The sequence below is a fragment of the Sander vitreus genome, chromosome 2 (genome assembly GCF_031162955.1).
Source record: "Sander vitreus isolate 19-12246 chromosome 2, sanVit1, whole genome shotgun sequence".
NCBI lineage: Eukaryota > Metazoa > Chordata > Actinopteri > Perciformes > Percidae > Sander > Sander vitreus.
In genome coordinates, this window is record NC_135856.1 from 29117855 (window position 1) to 29138958 (window position 21104).

The 21104-nt window shown below is 41.2% G+C and overlaps 1 protein-coding gene across 2 annotated transcripts in view; it reads right to left on the reverse strand.

The window, feature by feature from the left end:
- The window catches only part of sh3pxd2aa (SH3 and PX domains 2Aa), a 153660-nt gene that overhangs the window by 20146 nt on the left and 112410 nt on the right, over positions 1–21104 (reverse strand). For both annotated transcript variants that reach the window (XM_078264831.1, XM_078264823.1), the window contains exons 8-9: positions 11072–11185; positions 5735–5818 (exon numbers count right to left, since the gene is read on the reverse strand). In XM_078264831.1, coding sequence (XP_078120957.1) covers positions 5735–5818; positions 11072–11185 — 198 coding nt within the window. The remainder of the gene's footprint in view (positions 1–5734; positions 5819–11071; positions 11186–21104) is intronic.

Sequence of the window (21104 nt, forward strand, 5' to 3'; positions counted from 1 at the left end):
GACTCCAGTCAGCAGCAGCTGCTGTTTTCATTGTGAGACTATTTTTGATGGTGGAAAAAGAGCTACTGGCTATGTAGCAGCAATACCCTCTAGTACTTCGACAATCCAACCAATTGTCGTATTTTTGGCCGTTTGAGGGCCAAAAGTCAACGGTAAAATACCCAATGATGTATTTTATATTCAGATCACGTCCCTTTAGCTAAACACATTTGCTGAAACTGGTAACTGCATCAAACCTTGGCCAAAAGGTTTCCGGATTTGGCCACCATGACAATAATTAGCATTTCTAACATTGCAAGTTAGCTGTGCCCTGCAAATGCCTAAGTAGTCTGCATGTTTGCACTGATTTTCAATAGGAGTATGTAACTTTGGTATGCAAGACATGATGACAGAAAAGACATCTCTCCATGGCAGCATGAACCAGGGCTCTCAAGTTTTGAACAGAGTTCAGAGTGAGATTTTGGCAGCAGGGGTTTGGTTGGGGACGGAGTCTGATCTGATAAATGACACATAAATTCGTACAAATAAAAAAATGTTTATTTAATTCAGTATTTCTTTGTGTGTGTGTGTGTGTGTGTGTGCAATAATTAATACTATGCATTGTCTGGATAAAATATAATGAAATAGCCTAGGCCAAAGGTTTTCACAATGGGGGCCGGGAGGTTGTGCAGTAAAAATAAAAGGAAAGAAAAAACTATAAAAATATTCCAAATTATTATGGGTATTGTTATAAAAGTATTATGGGTAGGCCTATTATAAAATGGGTATCTTTATAAAAATATAAAACTGTCAGAGTAGCCCTGCAGCCGATTCAACATGTAGCTATAATAATAATAATAATAATAATAATAATAGGCGCAAAAGCTACCCAGTGTTTCCTCTATGTTGATTTCTGCCACCAGAGTATCAGAAATAGAGCAGACGCACAACAGGGTTTCCGCTATGTACATGAGGTATATAAAGTCATAATTACAGGACTCTACAGAGCCGTGTGCTCTACTGAACTCAAGTGAACTGTCATCCGCTCTCTCTCCCCTACACTTGTCACTCAACCTTAGGCAAAGTCAGAAACAGCGACGAAAGCCGCAACTTGAAATCCGCACTCACTCAGCTGGTGCGTGGCAGGGCGTTCTGAACTCTATGGGGAACTCACTTGATTCCTCTGCCTGTTCCACTGTTTAAAAAATAGCGGCGCAACTTGGTGGGCGTTATACTGGTAATTTCTCTGCGTGAGAAATACAAGGTGTGAGCGTGTGAACGGTTTGAAATGCGTGTGTCTCACGCCCAATGCGTGAGACTTGAGAGGTATGGCATTAACACATTCACCAGCTAGGGAGCCCCAGGGCCAAGATCAGCTGCTTGCCCCCTATTTAGCCACCATTAATGGGGTCCAGAAACATATTAATATACAATATCGTCATGCATGTCTCGAAACTAGATTTAGGCACAGGGATCTTCAAGACTACTTTGCTGTTTTTGGTTGCAATGTCTGTTAAGCCTGGAGCCTTCAGGACCCCTAGACATCTGGGATCAGTTTCCTGCTTTGCTCAGTTGGAAATCCAGCCTTGCATGGCATTGACTTTAAACATTTGTATTTTGAAGAAAGTAATACGTATGTTCAAGTCTATACAAATATTGCTTAAACAATCAAAGAGCCATCGCACTGTACAAAACAAATAGATATATAGGCATAAGAGACATTAAATATGTGACCTGAAATAGTACCGCTTACCTACAAAAGTAAAAAGTAAAAATAAGTGCTGGAGTTCAAGAACATGAACCAAAAGTGTTGAAAGTGTTTCATTCTCTGGTGGCGACAAACAGCCGGGTGACTCATCCACTCTCTACCGAGGATGAGGTCTGTGTGATTAAAACCAGTCGGCAGATTGGGCTGCTGTCCCACTTTCACACTTTCCACCGGCTCATTCGGGCCAAGCCTCACTGTTCTGGGAGACATATCTAGTTAGGTAACATTCCTGCAGACCTGGGTAACACTGTTCCCCTAACCTGCCATAGCTTCATATGCTTTGATTCCATTCCATTAATGACGATATACTGTGAACAGTGACCCTTTAATATTTCTATTCAGACTTGTGACAAGAAGGTTGCCAGTTTGAATTCCTAAAATAAGCTGTTTCGGGTGGAATTAATGAGTAATGTCCCCCTGTCTACCGCTATTCTTCCCCACAAAACCAAATAGGATTAACGCCATGGGTATATGGCCGTGTGTGTAACTTACCCTGCATCAACTACCTGAGGCTGCTGACTAAAGAAGAATATTTCCTGTATGTCAGTGTGTGTATTTTTAGAAGGAGCGCACCTACATTCGGCGAGAGTTTGCCCTGTATTCAATCTCCTCTGATTAATCACTAAAGCCCCATTGCCCGCTGGTATGGAGGAAGGTGGTAACACAAGCCAGTCCAGCCATGCTATACTATGATGGGGAGGGGAGCATGTTATTAAAATACAGCATAGAAAATCTGCTTAGAAACAGAAGAAATATTGGATAGGATAGAACAAAATAATATAATTCTGCTAAATAAAACACATAAGATTCATTATTAGTTTCACTTGTTTTCATTTTAAACAAATTGTATATCCGAATACAATACACATTTTCTCATGTGCTCAGTCCGCCACTTTTTAAGAAAACAATTCCAGTTCTAGTTCCATGGTATCAGAATTTTGGATAGTCATCATGGAAACATTAATTGGTCTTGTGACAAGGGCTGGGGAAGTTGGCAAAACAGGCAACCAAGTGACAGTACCCTGACCCAATGGAAATCACAATTGTCAGATTGACAGCACTGTAGCCCAATGGATTGGGGGGTGGGGGGTGCCACCTTGTGCACCCTTCTAGCCCCGCCCCTGATGATGAGAAACAAAGAGTGTTTTACGGAGGTTGCACAGGTCCAGGAACAGCTTCCATAAACAAATTATAACTACATAGCGTCTGTTTGAAGCCCTGACTAAGCATGGAACCAGACAAGTGCCTAACTGACAGTCTGAGAAAAGTTTGCATTAGAAAGTGCCACTCACCCCCAAGAGAAGTGACTGCGTGTTTTTTCAGACATAGACTCATGTCTCTCTTTCAGCACTGAAGCAAAAGTGACTCGGCAAGACTACAGATGACTTGCCAAATGCTACAATGAAAAGCATGCAAGAATGTCTGTTGTCTTTTGAATGAATGTTTGTCTTTTTTTAAATATTTACAAGCAAAATGCAAAACCCCTAACAGCATTTTAAATCTAAGGGAGTTTGCTTTAATTAAGCAGCAACACTGTTATACAATCATTTATGTTCACATGGCTCAGTGGCCATCAAGGTTGATGAGTTTGTGTTGTGAGAGCCAAATAGCCTTAATTATCCAAATCTGTTTAAGGCAGTCCAATTATTTTGCTGCTCTGTGTGAGCTGAAGAACGTTCCAAGTTTGATGGAGTAAGATTTGAGATTTCACTGTCAGAGCTGACTCATGGCCACCCAATGTGCTGCTCCCGGTAGATACTCAAGGCCAGTTGTTGTTGGCCGCAAACTATGTGAGAGTGCAGGGGAGTGGGGCCATTTGTGGGGAAGGTGTGTACTATATGTGTGGATGAGTACATTTCAGACACTTGTTATCGTGTCTTGTTTTAACTTTATTAGTTCTGATTAGAGTGCGGATCGGGCCGTATTTTTCTGTCCGAGCCCAGCCCGCGTCCGACAAGCATTAAGATATTTATGTCCGAGCCCGACCCGAGCCCGACCCTGGTAAAATCTTATTTTTTTCTCATACGAATGACACATGTATGTTTGTTTGTGTGGAAAGCCCGCTTTTATTAAGCAACTGTAGGAAGGCATTCAGAAATGTCAACAGATGAGCGCATCAGCGCACGGGGCAACAAGCGCACGTTAACACAGGCGCACACCTACATAATAAGCTTTTTTAAATTTAAAATGTTCAATGCCTTATCGTGCTAATGTGACCGAGCCCGACCCAAACCCGAACATCATTTTTAAATATCTGTCTGAACCCGGCCCGGCCCGTCGCGTACCCGTCGGGACCAGACGGTACCCGACGGCTTGGTTCGGGTATCCATCCTCTAGTTCTGATATTACAATTATCTATGTTGTATCTTGCACTTTTATGATAAAAACAGTGAGCTTACAAAGTAGCTAACGTTGGGCCATGTAATGACACCTGAGGCAGTGCTAGTCTCTGATGAACCTGTAAGATGTAGGGATGTAACGATACACTTAAAGCGTAACTCTCGCCAAAATGCAACCTAGGGTCTTTTTGTGAATGTACCCGAGTCAAACGTTCGTTTAAAAGCATATTTAGGACGGAAGCGCCACTTTTAAGATGTACCGTATTTTTCGGTCAAATGGCCTTTTGAATGGGAGTAATAGGGGCACTTTTATGCTAGCCTCAAACTAGCTATTTTTAAAACACTAAGAAGGCTCGACACAACATGAAACTTTGCTCCAAGTATCACCAGGGGCTCTACACCTTAACTACACCGGTGCACAAGGGATATACTAAATCTGTGGCTACTTGTTTTGATATTGACTCGTTTTGACTGCCGAGGTGGTGGCAGCCGGAAACAACAAGAGCTATGGTGAGTTGTTAAAACCTTTCTTTTTAGTAAACTCTGGGTACACAAACAATGTTGTCAATGCTGGAGTTCATGTGTAAAGCCCCTGGCGATACTTCGAGCAAAGTTTCATGTTGTATCGAGCCTTCTTAGTGTTTTAAAAATAGCTATTTTGAGGCTAGCATAAAAGTGCCCCTATTACTCCCAAAAAAACGAAAATACGGTAAATCTTAAAAGTGGCGCTTCCGTCCTAAATATGCTTTTAAATGAAAGTTTGACTCGGGTATATTCACAAAAAGACCCTAGGTTGCATTTTGGAAAGAGTTACGCTTTAACTCACAATTCGATACGATTCACGGTTTAAAGTTTGCGATACGATTTTCTCAGGATTTTTTTTAACAGAATGAGCTGCAGACAAATGACTGAACAATTGCTTTAATGATATAAACTGTACAAAACAACATGTGTCCTCTTATCAAAAGGGCAACTGAAATTGTATTTTAAATGACAAAATTTAAATAAAAGATTTTATAATTAGATTTTTAAAACAAATCCCAAATCCAAATAACTAAATAAACAGAAATTAAATCTCTTCAAATAAATAAACTAGTTAGTTCAATCAAAAGGAGATTACGCCTTGGGCCATTTAAAAATTGCATCGCGATTAATTTTTTTTCTGAACCTGTTGTAATTGTAATTTACATCGCTTTTTAACCGATTCAAGATGCATCGTTACATCCCTAGTAAGCTGTAAACTCAGAAATAGCTAGTAAGTGGACCTTTGAGTTGAGATTGTTTTGCCACACATAATCTTCCCAAGAATCAACGAACACAAAAAAATGCAGGCGCTTTCATCTATGAATGCATCTGCGGTATATGCATACATGCTAATAATTATGCACTATATGTGTATGTGTCCATATGCATAAGCTGCTTTGTGCTGCTATCTGGAGAGAGACAATGACTCAGCATCTGATTCCTTGTGGCTTTGTGGATTTGTATTGTTGTATGCATGTGCAGGCCCATCCGTGTGGGATATGTATACATTTACTGTACTTTTTACAATTATAGCCCCTCTACTGTCTTCCATATTCATGTGCTGTGCTGTGCTGTGCTGTACTGCGCGCGTGTGTGTGTGTGTGCACGCTGTCTTTATGTTCACCTCTGCTCTGCTGGCGGTTGACTATACCCCCGAGGGTCCAGCGGCGGTCCAGCCTCTTCAGATGCGCCTTGCGTCTCTTAGTAACTGATGATGATGAGGAGCAACCAAAAAGAAAACAAACAAATAGATGTGGAGTTAGTGTAAGAAGCATAGATTAGCAACGTGAACAAAGGGAAAAAAAAGAAGCTGCTGTTGTTAACGACACCACATTAGTTTCCAAGGGACAATGGCAAATAAACAACGGCTGTATGTCAAGTCTGAAGCCAGTAGACCATCTCTTGCAATGATTAGCTGGCTTTGTAAGTATTTTAGCTAAGGATATGGTAAATGCAAAGTTAAGTGCAGTTCGATGAAAACAAGCAAACATTTTTCGAGTTTTTTTTATTATACACATATACAATATGTGCGTAAATCGCAACTTTTACTCCCTTAAGTATGGAGTTTATGGATTCAAAATCAAAAAGCCACATGAAGGATTAATTTCAGGGTCCAATCGTCCTTACTCATTTATGATGGATATCTAACCACCACGTGTTATACTGCACCATTATTTATACAGTAGGTGGATGTGTAGCAATATTCAGTGCATATTTATGATGTTGTGTATATTAATTTAATATGATATGAGAATAGAATGTTTTATTCTATTTTTAGGGAGCTTTGTTGAACATCTGACTGGCACAACAGACCAATGATTCCCACACATAGACTAATTTGTGGCGGTGCGCCATACAATCAACACCGGCCGCCACATATTGCGTTTCGTTATTATTATTATTTTTTTTTTAACGCTATTTAAAACACACAGTGTATTCGTTCAGCTGCATTTCCTTTCCCTGCTTTCCTCCTTCTCCCTGTTGCTCACGCGTCTACACACAGATACACACACAGCCCCTCCCCCCCGTGCACACAGCGTCTGTCTCCATGAAAACGAGAGAAGACGGCTGGCGAAATTTCACGAAAGGTTGGTATCTCGTGAAGACTTTTACACACATACACACACACACATTAAAAAGTGCTATAAAATATTTTATATTCTGAATACAATGTTGTCAGTGTGTTAATGTTGGAGTCCCGACCCGACTCTTAGCAAACAAGAAATTGTGCCTGCTTTAGAAAGTTAACTAGTTGCAAGTTTGCGGTAAAAAGCAGTTGGGTTGTCGAGGTCAAAACACTATATGTAGCAGCTGTGAATCAAATAAACTTATTATAAATAATGTTATGTCATTTTTTTACTCTTACACTGAAAAACGCACGTGTTGAGGATGAGGACCAGCCTGAACCGGAGGTATCAGTCTGAAACAGAGCTGAACAGTCCGACCAGCAACAGTTATTAACTTGTTTACAATATTTTCAGGCTTCAACCAGTGCTGCTCAAGCAGAAAGACAGGGTCAGGGAGAGAGAGAGATTCGTTAGGCATTGAAGAAAGAGTAGGAGAGGAGGGGAGCATCCAACAGCGTGTCCTCCTCAGTTTTTGATACTTGATTTTTACGAAAATAAGTATTTCACCCCCCCCTCAGTTTCTCAGTTGATTCCAACCAACCAAATCTATAAATTAGGAATTCCCTTTGGAACACTTGATTTGGCACAATGTTGTGTGAGGATACATGTCTGTGTGCGTATGTATTTACACTGTCGACCTTCATCTTATCAAGTAATTTCGGTCTATAATTAAGTCCAAAAAAACTTCTATCCTTAAAATAATCACTACGAAAGGAAGACAAAACAGATTGTATTGCTCTATACAGTTTCTAGCTGTAGTGTGCTGAACTCTTGACCTCTGTCAATCGTTATTAGTTCAAAGTCTGTATAAAATAAAGCCTCAGTCATAACAATGAGTCATTTTCCTATCTTAGCAGATTGTCTGAGCAAACACATTAATTAGGGGAAGGATAGATGGAAACATCACTTATCTTCTATCTATCGTTCTTTCTACTGTGGTAATCTAATTCCTTCTCCATCTTCTGTCCTCTCTTCACCCTCTTGTCTCTCCATCTTTCCTTCTGCCCTATCTCCCTTTGTGTGCCTCTGCTACTTGTCATTTCCTCTCCCTTTTGACTCTTGTCTGCCTTCCATCTATCCCACTGAGCATCACCCAACTCCCGTTGACCTCCTAATTGAAATATCAGCTAAGGGAAGGCACAAAGGGAAATGTTATTTCGAGGTAATTTCAGCGGGGGCCGGGCTGCGCCTGTCGGTTCCTCTCCAGCGAGCTGAGCTGTGAGTGGAATTAGGTTACAGACCACGCAGAGATAATGAGATGTAAGGGACGACAGGAAGCGGGAAAGGGGGAGATCAGAAATAAGAAGTGACGATGTGTGCAAACACAAAGACACCAGGCCTAATGGGAAAATGGGGATCGGGGATGGGGGGGTGGAAGGGAAAGAAAGTGTGTGTACTTGTGTGTAGTTGTGAGCTCAGGCACTTCCTGCATAAATTCACTTGAGTGCATTGGTTAGCAGAGAGAAGACAGTCGAAAAACCAAATGCAATGAGAGTGTGTAACATAACGGTTACATCCACACACAGTTTTCCTGTGCATCGAAGGGATTATTATTAACATTTGGGGTGCACTTTCTTTCCACTTCTAAATAAAGTGGTTTAGATAATCTATCTTAACAATGACCGCTCAACTCGTGTTGCCCTGTTGGACAGTAATGTTGTGGTGTTCCCAGATCTCAGCAATGAAAAGAGTACTCCATCAATTTAGCAAGTCACTCCTCAAATGGACAGTATAAAAAAGGAATCTAAATCGATGCAGCAGAACCGTAGCCTGACAAGCCAGACCCACATCAAGATGTTGGGTCTGGGAATTCACCATTGACAGGGCTCAATCCGAGGGGCGGGATAAACGGTTGTCTTTCAAATTCCCTCTGCACGCAATAGGATAGCGCTACAACCAGGCAGAGCAACGAAGAAGGTAGCAAAGCTAGCTGATAGATTAAACTTTTGCCGTATCCAGTCGGCAAAACTCCGAACACATCTTCCTTTTTTAAGAATGATTTCAGTGCCGTTCTTTGTTCTTTTCTCAAAGAAAAGCTTAACTCCAAGTCTTCCAGAAGACCGCTGTTCCCAGCAGCTGCAGCCATAAGCCCGCCCACCGACTCTATACACGATGTGATTGGCCTGATTAGAGTTTGGTTTTTCCAGCTCGCAAGTCAACGGAGAGTGCCTAGACCGCCCTGGCTGCAAATTAAATTTGCTGCCGCTAGGGTGCGTCTAGATTTCTAGACTAGCAGAACCGTCCAGTAGATACCTTTTTTTTATTTATTTATTTATTTTTTTTTTTATGCATTACCCAGAATGCAACTCGACCCCTGTCAGTTTGGCCGGAGATTCGGGTGTGTCAGTAGCAGCGGCTACAGGGGTCTGGGAGGATCACACCCCAGATTCTTTTTCATTTTCAAACTTTGTAGTCTTCAGAAACAACCGACGCTGACTCAAGTGACATCACTTGAGGACATTTATCAGATTTCACGCAGCTCCCTCTGGAGACACAAAACGCTTTATACAACTTTTTTTTCCACATATGCAGTACTCCCCAACACCTGTAATCAGACTTTGATGTGTGCAATTGGCACTATTACACAGAGCATGTCATGAATAAACAGCTTGAAATTTACATGTAACATGATGCAAATGTAAAGTTCGGCACAACAGGACAAGGCAAGACATTTTGAATATGTCTTGGAGACACCCATACCCATTATGGCAGGTGGAAATAACTTACTTGTCAGTAAGGGAGAAAGCAGCCCAGACCCAGTGTCAGAAGGCTCTGTAGCCTTGGGCTGCTTAGATAAATCTTGTCTACTGTCGTAAAAGCTCCAGAGATTGCAGCTGTGATAAACAAATAGCCTTTTAACCATGTAAATAGTTCAAACACACAGGCTATAGGCTACATGCACTCTGGTGCCAGTACAGTATGCACCTGTGGACTTCATCTATAAGATGATATGTTCTCAATTGACTGCCAACTGGGTGCGAAGTGCCAACATCGTTCAGGTTTGAAGGGCCTTCATCAAGGAGCACCTGCTGCTGCGAGACCTAAACAATTAGGCGATCTGCCATTGTTGGTACTGTATGTTGTCATGTGACTGCTTACATCAACATCACTTGTTGTGATTGTGTGTTGTATTCCAGGTAAAAACAGGGAAAAAAATGACCTGGGAGCAAATATGCATTGCATGTGTTGTTTTATTCAGTGTGTATGTTTCGCCCTTTATCAAAAAGGGCCTTCACTTGAAATAGTGTTATCATAACTGACAAAATGAAATGAAATGCAGTTGTTTAATCCCAATTTAATATTATATCGCACACCAAATTAAATCTAATTACGTTTGGAGAAAAAAAGAAGCAAAAAAAAAATAAATGAAAAAACCATTGAAACACTAAAAAAGTCCTCAGGCAACCAACACTCCATATCCCTGAAGCTGTTATTTTATCCCCAGGATACAGGATTGTAAGAGATTCCAATGGTACAGGCACTGACAACATATATTAAGTGTGTGTATGTGAGTGTGTGCAAGTGGGGAAAGAATCCAAGAAACGAATAAGAACAGCAAATAACAGTGACTGTGGCAGCTGTGCAGGAGCTGTCATCATTCTAGCAGAGTGTGTTTTTTTATTTTAATGTGTCTTGCAGAATGTGCACAGTGAAGCATGGAGGCTGGCATGTTTTAATGAGAGACAGAAAATGCCTGTTAGATTATCCAGTGGCACTATACAGCATAATAACCTATCCCACCATTCCTATTTCATTACCACACACTGCCGCAGATAAACAATGTAATGTACTGTATGTGTGTGTTGCATGTATTTCTAAGCATGCTTGTGAGCGTACCTGTGTGTTTGCACTTTATTTATCTCTATTGGATCCCCTTGGTCTAAAAGCAGAAATGGGCTTATGATGACACTGATGAAATGCTCCATCCCAGCAGTCAGACTAAACAGTGGGGAGGAAAGGGTCACAACAAAATGAGGCTCCTGCAAGAGTTGCAGCCTCCCGGGGGAGTTGAAAGGAATTTTCTGTGGTGCCAAAATATTGCAAACCCTTTGGCCGCGGTCTGGTACCATTTCACCATGGAGCTGCGACTGTGGTCTTCAAGGTTCCTAATGTGTGACTGGAAGTGTGTTTGAAAGTGTGTGTACAGTATGTGTGTTGAGCTCGGACTTTCTTAGATTGAGAAAAAAAAACGCCCACTATAAACCATTATTGAGAAATCATGTCCTTTTCTACGCAGACGATTCTCAAAGAACAAGTCGGCCAGAATGACGTTTATGTCTTTCTGTGTTTTATGAATGTAATAATGTTGTGTTTGTGCGTGTGTCTGCACTAACCTTCTCCAGTCCTGGAAGTGCCCAGATCCAAATCGTCTCTAGTTACATTCTGGGAGTCCAGGTATGTGGCTGGCACCCAGCCCTGCTCCTCTGCTGTGCTGACAAACCACCAACCTAGAGAAGAGAGGGAGGGAGATAGATAGAAGGAAAGAGGAATGGAAAGAGAGAGAGAGAGAAAAAACATATTAGTATTGCTATGAATAATCAAGGCCTGAAGGATGACAGCGAGCATCATTCCGACGTCGTGATTTACACCAAACAATGGATATCTTCATCTCTACAATGTAGCCAAATGTACTGTGACTGTGGATGAGCCAGCATTTGCACTCCAGCAAATTTAGCCTGTGTATGGTTAGTAAAACACAGGGCTTCTGGGACTCCAGCCCCAAATGTTTTTATTAAAAGCCCTGGATCTTTTCAGCAGAGAAGCTAGAACATGAACTGGTATCAGGTATCTAGACGCTAGCTTGTTGGGAAGATGGCTAAATAACGCTCCAAACATAGGCTGTCCAATTTTTGGCGAGGGAAAAAAGCATGGGCGTTTTCAAAGGGGTCCCTTGACCTCTGACCTCCAAAAATATAAAGAAAATGGGTTCTATAGGTACACACGAGTCTCAACTTTACAGACACGCCCACTTTTATGCTAATGCAATGCAGGTGTAATGTGTTATTTCTGACCCATTCTACAATAGTGTACTTGAATATTTCTGCATACTGGGGTTCATAAACGTAATTAATTCATTTATAAATCGGTTCTGAGAGGAAAGCTGAGACTCAATGAGCCTAAATAGGAAAAAAGATCTCCCCAGGGGAGCATGCCCCCTTAACCCCTCTAGGTTTGGACCGAGCCCCGAACGTTTAGAACATCTGGCTCCGCCCCTGGTAAAACTGTACATCTAATATGTTGGTCTTGTCTGTATCAACGGGCAGAGAGATCTGAGGCGGAAGTTTCACCTAGTTGGAAAGCTCTCATCATTACTAAAGCAGACACTGAGAGACGAGACAAATACTGGAGAAAGGAAAGTGTTGGAGCTTGAAGTGAATTATAGATCGACAACAAAGGTTTAAAAAGCACTTGATGCATAAAGAATTTGCTTCAATTTTCACCATTACTCATTAGGAAATGTGTTATACTTCTGCTGTTTTTGTTAATGTGAACAAATCAAGGTTATACAATGTTAAAAACCTACTAGAATAAAAGTCTACAGCCATGCTAAGAGTACTGTGAGGGTGTACTGAGCCACAACAGTGTCTTTTTTTCGTGAAAGGCTAACAATAATAATGTTAAGATGCTAATGTTTGGCAGACATAATGTTTAACATGTTCACAATCTTGACAGATGAATGAACTTTGGGCTCGCTAAAGTTTTTATAATTTACCCTGAGGAGAACATGAATATCTGGACCAAATCCCATGTTGGTTAATCCAATTTTGGAGACATTTAACTCATAACCAAAACGTGCCAACCTCGTGGTAGGGCTTGAAGAAATACCAAGGGTCATTAGGAGTCATTAGGATAAATCAGATACATCTGGGAACCATGAATCTCTATACCAAATAATGTAATAATCAGGCAGAAGTGGACATGCTTCATTGGAGAAATTATACAATTGACGTGCAGCTGGCGCTAGATGAAAAGTCAAAGGATCACCAAAATCATAAGGATTCATCTTCTGGGGATCATGAATGTGTCTCAGACATTACAGTCTGGACCAAAGTGGTGGATCAACCAACAGGCCGACAGACTGACAAATTGGAATTCAGAACTCTTGCTGGACTGTCTATATTTCCCACACTATCTGTCATAATTGTGATGTTCTGTTTCCTGTTTTATTTTGAAGTCTGTCTTGTCTCCCTTGTCCTATCTAATTTACTTCCTGTCTTTTGTTTTCCCGCCTGTTTGATTGTTCTGCCCTGATTTGTTTCACCTGTTGTGTCACCTGTTTCTTGTTAGTCCTTGTTAACCTGTGTATTTAGTATCTGTGTTGTCTTTGTCTTGTGTGGGAGCATTACGTTTCTGTTGCTGTGTGTTCTGTAAGTGTGTTCGTCTCTGAGTTCTGGTTTTTGAGATCCTGTTCTGTTTGTTCTGGAATTAGTTTTTGCCTGTTGCTTTCTGGACACTTTTGGAATGTACTTCATTTTTGTTTAATAAATCATCTAAACTGCATTTGGGTCCAAGCCATTTCTGACAGACCGTGACACTATCCTTCATATCTTTCTGACACTGACTGACTAACTAATCCTGTGTCTTAAGGGAGTCTCATGAAGCTGAAGGGTTTCCACTCTTGAATTAATTAAATACCATTGTATCACATCACACTGTTGCATTTCATTTGAAGTAAACTTTACTCACTTCCTCCATACCCTTTTATTATAGTTGCTCCAGCTTCTGGCTAGAACTAGAGATGTTCCGATACCGATGCCAGTATCGGCTCCGATACTGCCTAAAACGCTGGTGTCGATATCGGGAAGTACTGGAGTTTATGCACCGATCTGATACCACGTAATAAAGCCCTAAAGAAAATCTACGTTAAAGTAGTTTGTTCTTTTTCCGTTATAACTGACTGTCAAACTGGATAATAAAAGAAAGTTCTGTGGCATTCATTGTTTGTGTTTGTTCATGTTTCACAAAGAGTTTAACCTGAGCCAGACCGACAACAAAGATAGAAATCATATGTCATCCATACAGGGATAGTAGTATACAGTTGTAAAAACAATAATCAAATATGACACACTGGTATCGGATCGGTACTCGGTATCAGCCGATACGCAAGTTCAGGCATCAGAATCGGTAAGCAAAAAATGGTATCGGGCCATCTCTAGCCAGAACCCATTGGGTGACTTATTCTTCCAGTACAGTACAGTGCAAGCTGGCATGACAGGTCACTCTGCCTTTATCACAGCATTTTACTTTTTACCATGGAAAGTTGATAGACATTTGTATTTGTAACAGTGCAGTGTGAATGAATATCTTTAGGAGGGAACTGCAGCTCCACCAAAGAAAGTAAGTAGTTCAATGCCTTGCTTGTGGGCACTTCTAATAGTAGCTGGTGTGTACTATAGGTTTCCTACCCCTTAACTAAATTTCACCACTATCCCGGGGATCTAAATGGGCAACCCTCTGGTCTAAAGTGTACAATCTGATCTTAAGTATGGTTTTGAATGTAAGTGTGTGCGTGTAAGTACAGTAGAAGTGACAGAATTAGAGAGATGGGTGAAAATAGAAAAGTTAAAAACGAAAATACAATTTTCTTTTTCATATAAATGAATACTCATAACTACTGTACAATGATTATAATTTAAACTACTGCTAAAACTGTGAAATAATTTGCATTCATAAATAATCAATACTGTGACAAAATTTTGATTGCTGTTAAAGAAGCCATAGTATGGGCACCTGTTTAGCTCACCTGGTGGAGCGGGCGCCCATATATAGAGGTTTACTCCTTGACGCAGCGGCCGCAGGTTTGACTCCGACCTGCGGCCCTTTGCTGCAGGTCATTCCCCCTCTCTCCCCTTTCAAGTCTAAGCTGTCCTATCCAAATAAAGGCCTAACAATGCCCCAAAAATAATCTTAAAACAAATGATTGCTGATAAATTTTGTGTTTATCCGCTGACTAACTTTTTTTCCTGAGCTTTAGACTCTTTTTACAGATAATCTACAGTTAGTTTACAGGTAGGATTGGGCATCGAGAACCGGTTCCAACTTGGAATCATTTAAAAAAATTACGATTCCAATGGAATGTTTTTTTATTGGAATCGTTGAAATTTGGTTTCGAATCCGATCATCAGTTCCAAATGTAATATGCACAACTTTTGGTTTCCGTAGTGGCCAACGTGCTTCCAGGTGCAATGTACTCAATGTATTTAGGAATGCAGCTAAAACAGTAGCACTACAGAAAGCTGAAGTAGTGATGAGCATAGTTTATGCCAAACTATAACAACAACAACTTCACTAACAGGCATCAAAATATTAGTGGGTTGACATTTAACAGACCACAGTAGAGGAGCCTGCCGTGTCCAGTCCCCTGCATGTGGCTTAATCTCTCCGTATACTCGTATAAACACTGAGGCCTGAGACACTGGGACTTTGACAGCTTATGTGCAGCATAAAATCACCTTCTTCCAACACACATACACACAAAACCATGCTGAAATACTGACTCCCCTGGATTTCCCCACAGCGGGTCATGCCTCGCAGTCAACACAGGAGTTAATTCAACCTGAGCGCATACAGAATCACAGGGGGGTTCTGCACAGTAGCAGCAGTGTAGCTCCTCCAGCCTGAGCTTCCTCACAGTCACACTAGCTTCGTGTGGACACTGTGTACCCGCCTGTTGACTGCTGCAGAGACGTTACAGTGCACTTTGGCTTCAGGAGAGGTCTGCGCCGTTAATTTTTGGAGCTGTCAGAATCAATTTAGGATCCTGCTTGGCCTTGATTGGTGGAGGTAGTGGCTTTATATGAAATTGTATTTGACATCACGACAGTTATACTATGCTAATTAAATCTTACACCGTAGCTCCTGGTTTAAGAAGCCCAGTGTTATGAATAGCGTTTGCCACAGTGTTAGGACTTGTAAACTCAGGAGGGGCTGTCAGGACTTTCCTATTGGGGGGTCCTCTGCTGGGTAAGGGTTAGAGAAGTGGGCTGTGAGCACACAAATTGTAATTATTTTGAATTTAACTATGATCTTATTTTGTATGTGTTCATATGTGAACTGTTCATGCAGCCTAGGGTGCTTCAGTGAAGAGTAGGCCTGTAACAATTATTGCATAATTGTCAATTATTTTACATAATCATGGTGTCTTTGTTAACCACAATGCATTGCTTATATTAGCTAAGGTCTTCAGGGGTATGACTGTTGATGGTAGTTGTTGATTTTGTTTAGATAGGCCAAATTGTAATTATATAAGTGATTATTGGTCGGACTATTTCTTTTCCCATTGGTATTTAATGTGTGAGTTGACCCTAAACACATTCATAGCAACAAAAATGACAAGGGAGTATGCACTTAGAAAAAATGTTTTATGATAATAACGAGGCGTGGTTTACTTTATAGGATGTGTACATGGTTACTACATTATCTGGGTCACATGACAGTGATAAAACCAAAGATGTATCCTGGAATTCATTCAAAAGTTTGAAAAAGTAATAAATATTTTTTAATTTGACTGAAAGACAAAGTGATATATTGTTGATCGCAATTATTTCTAAGACAATTAATTGAACAGTAACTTTCGGAATTGTTACAGCTCTAGTGGAGAGTTTGTCTTTTGATTCCAGAAGGTTCTCTTTTATGTTCTGTTCTGCTGCAGTGTGAAAGGTCCGCCCAGCAGTAAGAATAGCTTGCTCCATGTGAAACACATTAGGGCTTTCATAGGCTGACTTATTGCAACTACTTAAAAAGCTAAAGAAGAATTGGAGCCACCTGTACGGAGGAGAGCAATCGTTCTGCACGGAGACACATGCAGGAGTTCTTCCTCTCTTTAGTCCACCTGACACACGGTGGAAAAACATAAATCTGCTGCGCTGATAAGAGGATTTAGGTGACTGCCATCAACAGTGGTGGATCTTACCTTTCCTTCAGTAAGATGAAATACATACGCTGATAGGAGCATTTTTTTTTTTTTTTAGAAGGATCCTTAAGTGGCGGAAGGTAAAAGTTCTGATAATTTGGAGGCGGCATTATCATACTCCACTCAATTCAATCCAAAATCAAGAATGATGTGATTTCATCCATTCATGCTTGATAAAATCACATCTGCAGCACTGCCCACAATGAAGATATGGAGACATTTGATTGACGCCAGAATGATGAGTGCTGCTAAAGTCCAAATGTAGGTTTAAACTAATGAATGGCTTTGTTATAGACCACTAAATAATACAACTTGATTCAGTTTTTTAAATTGTACTTAATTGAAGAAAAACAGACAGCAAAAGTCTCATTAGCTGTACTGCTTGACAAAGCTGACATCAGAATCAAAGATTGTTCCCAAATTGTACCTTCAGTTAGAACCTAGCTACACTGGCCAGCAGGAGTCTAGGTTTATTATGAAACTATACATTAACGTGTTTTGGGGGGAAACTTCAGATTTGTTATTTCACTTTTAAGAATTTGGTGACATGCAGCACTATTTTAATGAACACGCTTATTAGCTGAAGAGTTAGATGAGAAGATTGATACCACTCTCATGTCTGTACACTTAATATGCCGCTGGACCCAGAAGCTGGTTAGCTTAGCTTAGAAACAAGCTGAAAACAGTTAGCCTGGCTCTGTCCACATATAATAAAATCCATCCCAGCACCTCTAAAGCTCCCCAATTTTTAGGTTATATCACATATTATTTTTCGATTAAACGACGACATATTAGGTGTTAATTATTCTCGCATTGCCCGACCTTCCTCCACAGCACTGCAAAGGAGGGTCTGGTGAGTCCAGACAGATTTCTGGGATGGGAGAAAAACGTGCTCTTGTTCATTGGAATTTCTTTAAACCAATCACAATCGTCTTGGGCAGCACAAAACGAAGCCCAAGGCAACGGATATCCGTCCTAAATGAGTGAAATCCGGCGGAATTTCCGTCGGCAACGGAGCAATCCCGGAAGTGGAACGTTGTGGATATAGAGTAGGTGTTAATTAATGATAACGTGTAATTATCATTCTTGTAAATCTCCCAAAATGTCGAACTATTCCATTAAGTCACGCTCTGCTATACAATCACAGGTTTTCAGGGGAAAAATATGTTGTGGAGAGATGTATGACCAGTTGTGCATCGCCAGGCCGGCAGACATTTTTTGGTTTTCTGTCTTTTTTACATATGCACACCAAAGCTAAACACCCCAAACGCCAGACACAGTCAAGCAGTCTCTATCTTACTCACACACGCCAAGCTTCAGACTCCATCATGTGCACACATGGTAGTGCAAGGGATGGTTTTGACAGGGCCCAGTCCCCCTATAAATCCAGCTCTGGAGAAAGTGGGCACAGTAAAAGCAGATAAATGAGGAGCAGAAACAGTGCTGGACCCCCTCGGACATACACATACACTCTTCTCTCACAGAGGGTAGAACAGACTGGAGACAAAGGGTAAGAAAAACAAAATGGAGAAGCAGATGTGGGTATAAGAGACTGAAAGAGAAAGACAGACAGATAAGCTCCCTCACTGCAAAAGCCAGTTGGCAGCATGGCAAACCTGAGAGAAGTGGGCTGACCCTCATGTGTGGGAAGTCTGTAGTCAGATTACAGTTTTCACAGAAAATCTTTCCCGTAGGAGGAGATCTGGGCCAAACATTGGCAGCCAGATTGAGAAAAATTACTCAGAGTCAATTAAAGCAAAGCATAACTTGGCTCAGTATAGCCGTGGAATAATGCATAAACTGACCGGTGAAGTTCAGTGAGGGCGTGGCGGGTGAAATACTGTAAGGGTGTACAGTATATGCTCACTTGCAAAGATATTGACTATGGACAGTAACTGTTTGTTCATTTTTGTCCCGTAAATGGCAATACCTAATGGCTAGTGTACACTCCATGATCCAATGAGTACTTCCTTTGAAGCACACTGTCTTGAGACCGATGCAGAGCTCAACTGTGACCGCCCACTTTTTGAACGGCTCTGGTTCCGAAGTGATTTTCCTCATTCAATATCTCCATTGATGTTTCATTAAATGCTTATATAAAGAGTTTTAAGCCTGGAACCAAGCCAACCAACTTTGAGACCAATCATTCAGAGACGTTGCTGTTACGCTTAAGTGTACTATTTCAAAATGAAATCGCGAATTAAAATTTTTTTGGGGGTTGATTTGTACTTATATGTACTTGTGGATTCTACAGGAGCATAAACCTTTGTTTTACTATCTTGTAGCTCGTGGTAAGTCTACTTTGGATGGTTTAGACATTAGGGCTAATAAATAAAATCTTTTTGGAGAAAATGAATGGGATTTACTTCTGGAACCACACTGTTGAGCTCTATTACCCCTATTTTCCACCGGGCGCGTCTGCACTGCATTCAGAAAGCTGGACAGGAAGTGAAACAGCGAGAGCATCCAGTCAATTTATCAAAAGACAACAATATTGTATATGTCTCCTTTACAACACAATGGATGGCGAGAGATTCATCTTGAAGGTGGAAAAACATAATACGACACCGCAGATCCCTTTTATAAGGACAACGCCAGAAAAGAGAAGGCATGGAGTTTACTTGCAGAAGTGCTTGGAGTGGAAGGTTAATAAACACATGATTGGTCTTTCAAGTACTTGTAGAGATAATAACATCTGCGAGTCGGGCAGCAAGAGGCTCCGCTTCTGACACACTCCTGGTGTGGTATGACGCGTGGCGGAGGACAGAACAAAACCAGAACGCAGTGGGGAATCCGGGTTAGTGAAAATACTGAACCTCGTTCTTTTCAATAAGACCACTGCATTGAAATGGGGTGCCAACACAGAAGACTCTGGCAAAACAATCACAGGACTGGTCGACTAAAACTTTGACCCTGGCTCAACTTTTGCTGCAACGCAGTGCAACATCATCCGGCAACCCACTGTGCTAGCCAGTCAAGTGCATGCAATTGCAAATTATTAGCAGATTAGTTTGTAACGTGAAAGGGATAAATCTACTGTTTACTCTGTCAATTTAATCCTCATTCCATTTTAACTGCTGTGCAGTGTTTTGACATCTGAAAACGTCAAAAAGTATGGGCTTATCTGCTATGTTAGCTACCGACCGTTACCTTGAAACCATCGGTACCATACAGTAGACGGTACCGTAGGGTGATTTAACGTCACCGCTCATTTTACACAGTTTAACAACTAAACAAAACGCTGAGTGAACATTACTAGCTACGTTTTTCATGTTGGTTTTGAGCGGTATGCACCCCCACTAACCTGGAAAACTTTTAAAACAGTAATGTTAATACAGCGTGTTGGAGGAATACAGCATCTCCTGCAGTGGGGAGTCAAAGGCAGAGGGACCGTCACCACAGCGTTAGCTAACGTTAGCTTCTTGTCTCATCTGGGGTCTGATAAACAGTAAATTCATCAAATTCAGTGTCCACAATGCTATTTTCCAATAAGCTGTAGCTGTCATATTTCACGGGACCCGGCTTTCGTCGCCGTTTGTCACTTTGCCTAAGATTGAGTGACAAGTAGTACTCTCCCTGTTGTTTATTCGGTTGCCATGACTTCGCAAGTGATGACGTCCTGTCACTGTTCCAGTTGCTCACCCTAAAGGGGAGAGAGAGCGGATGACAGTTTGCTTGAGTTCAGTAGAGCAGACGGCTCTGCAGAGTCGTGTAATTACGACTTTATGACTTTTGGTGCGCGGTGTACATAGCGGAAACCCTGTTTGTGCGTCTGCCCTATTTCTGATACCGTGGCGGCAGAAATGTTACTGTGGCGGAGAGGAAATACTGCACCCTTTCCATTTTGGACCGGCTGGGAGTTTTCCTCTAGCACCACCCTCAGGAAGAAATCACTACTTTGTACAGAGTTTATCTCTTGATCTGACAGTCACATTGCCCTGAACTTTGCTGAGCACAATATTAATATCCTTAAATACTTCCTTTCAGCCTGAAGACAACATTTACATGGTTGATTTCGGTCCTTACTTGAAGAAAAACAAAATCGCTCGTATGTTGTTCATTCTGCACATGGTGAAACTACAGTTTGTACTGTAAAAAGGTCTGGGAGATTAAGACTTCAAATGTTAACCTCCAACAAATGGATGAAAAACAAATGTGTTGTGATATTCTTGCCTAATATGGAGTTCAGTGTGGCTTCAAATAAATCCAAAGTGCACCCTAGAAGGGGTTGAAGTTGTGATCAAAGCCCCTACTTAAATGAGAGAAAACATATCACTTTTCCTCTAAGACATGATAAATAAGTGCATGTACATGAACATGGCCTGTGTGGGAAAACACAAATCACGCTGGCTGAAGCCATTTGGTGGGGTGGGTGGGTTCGGCAGCAGTGGCAGCTGTGAAAATGAAGAACAGGACGAATAAAAAAGGTGTTCAGGTAATGAAGTGCATACTGT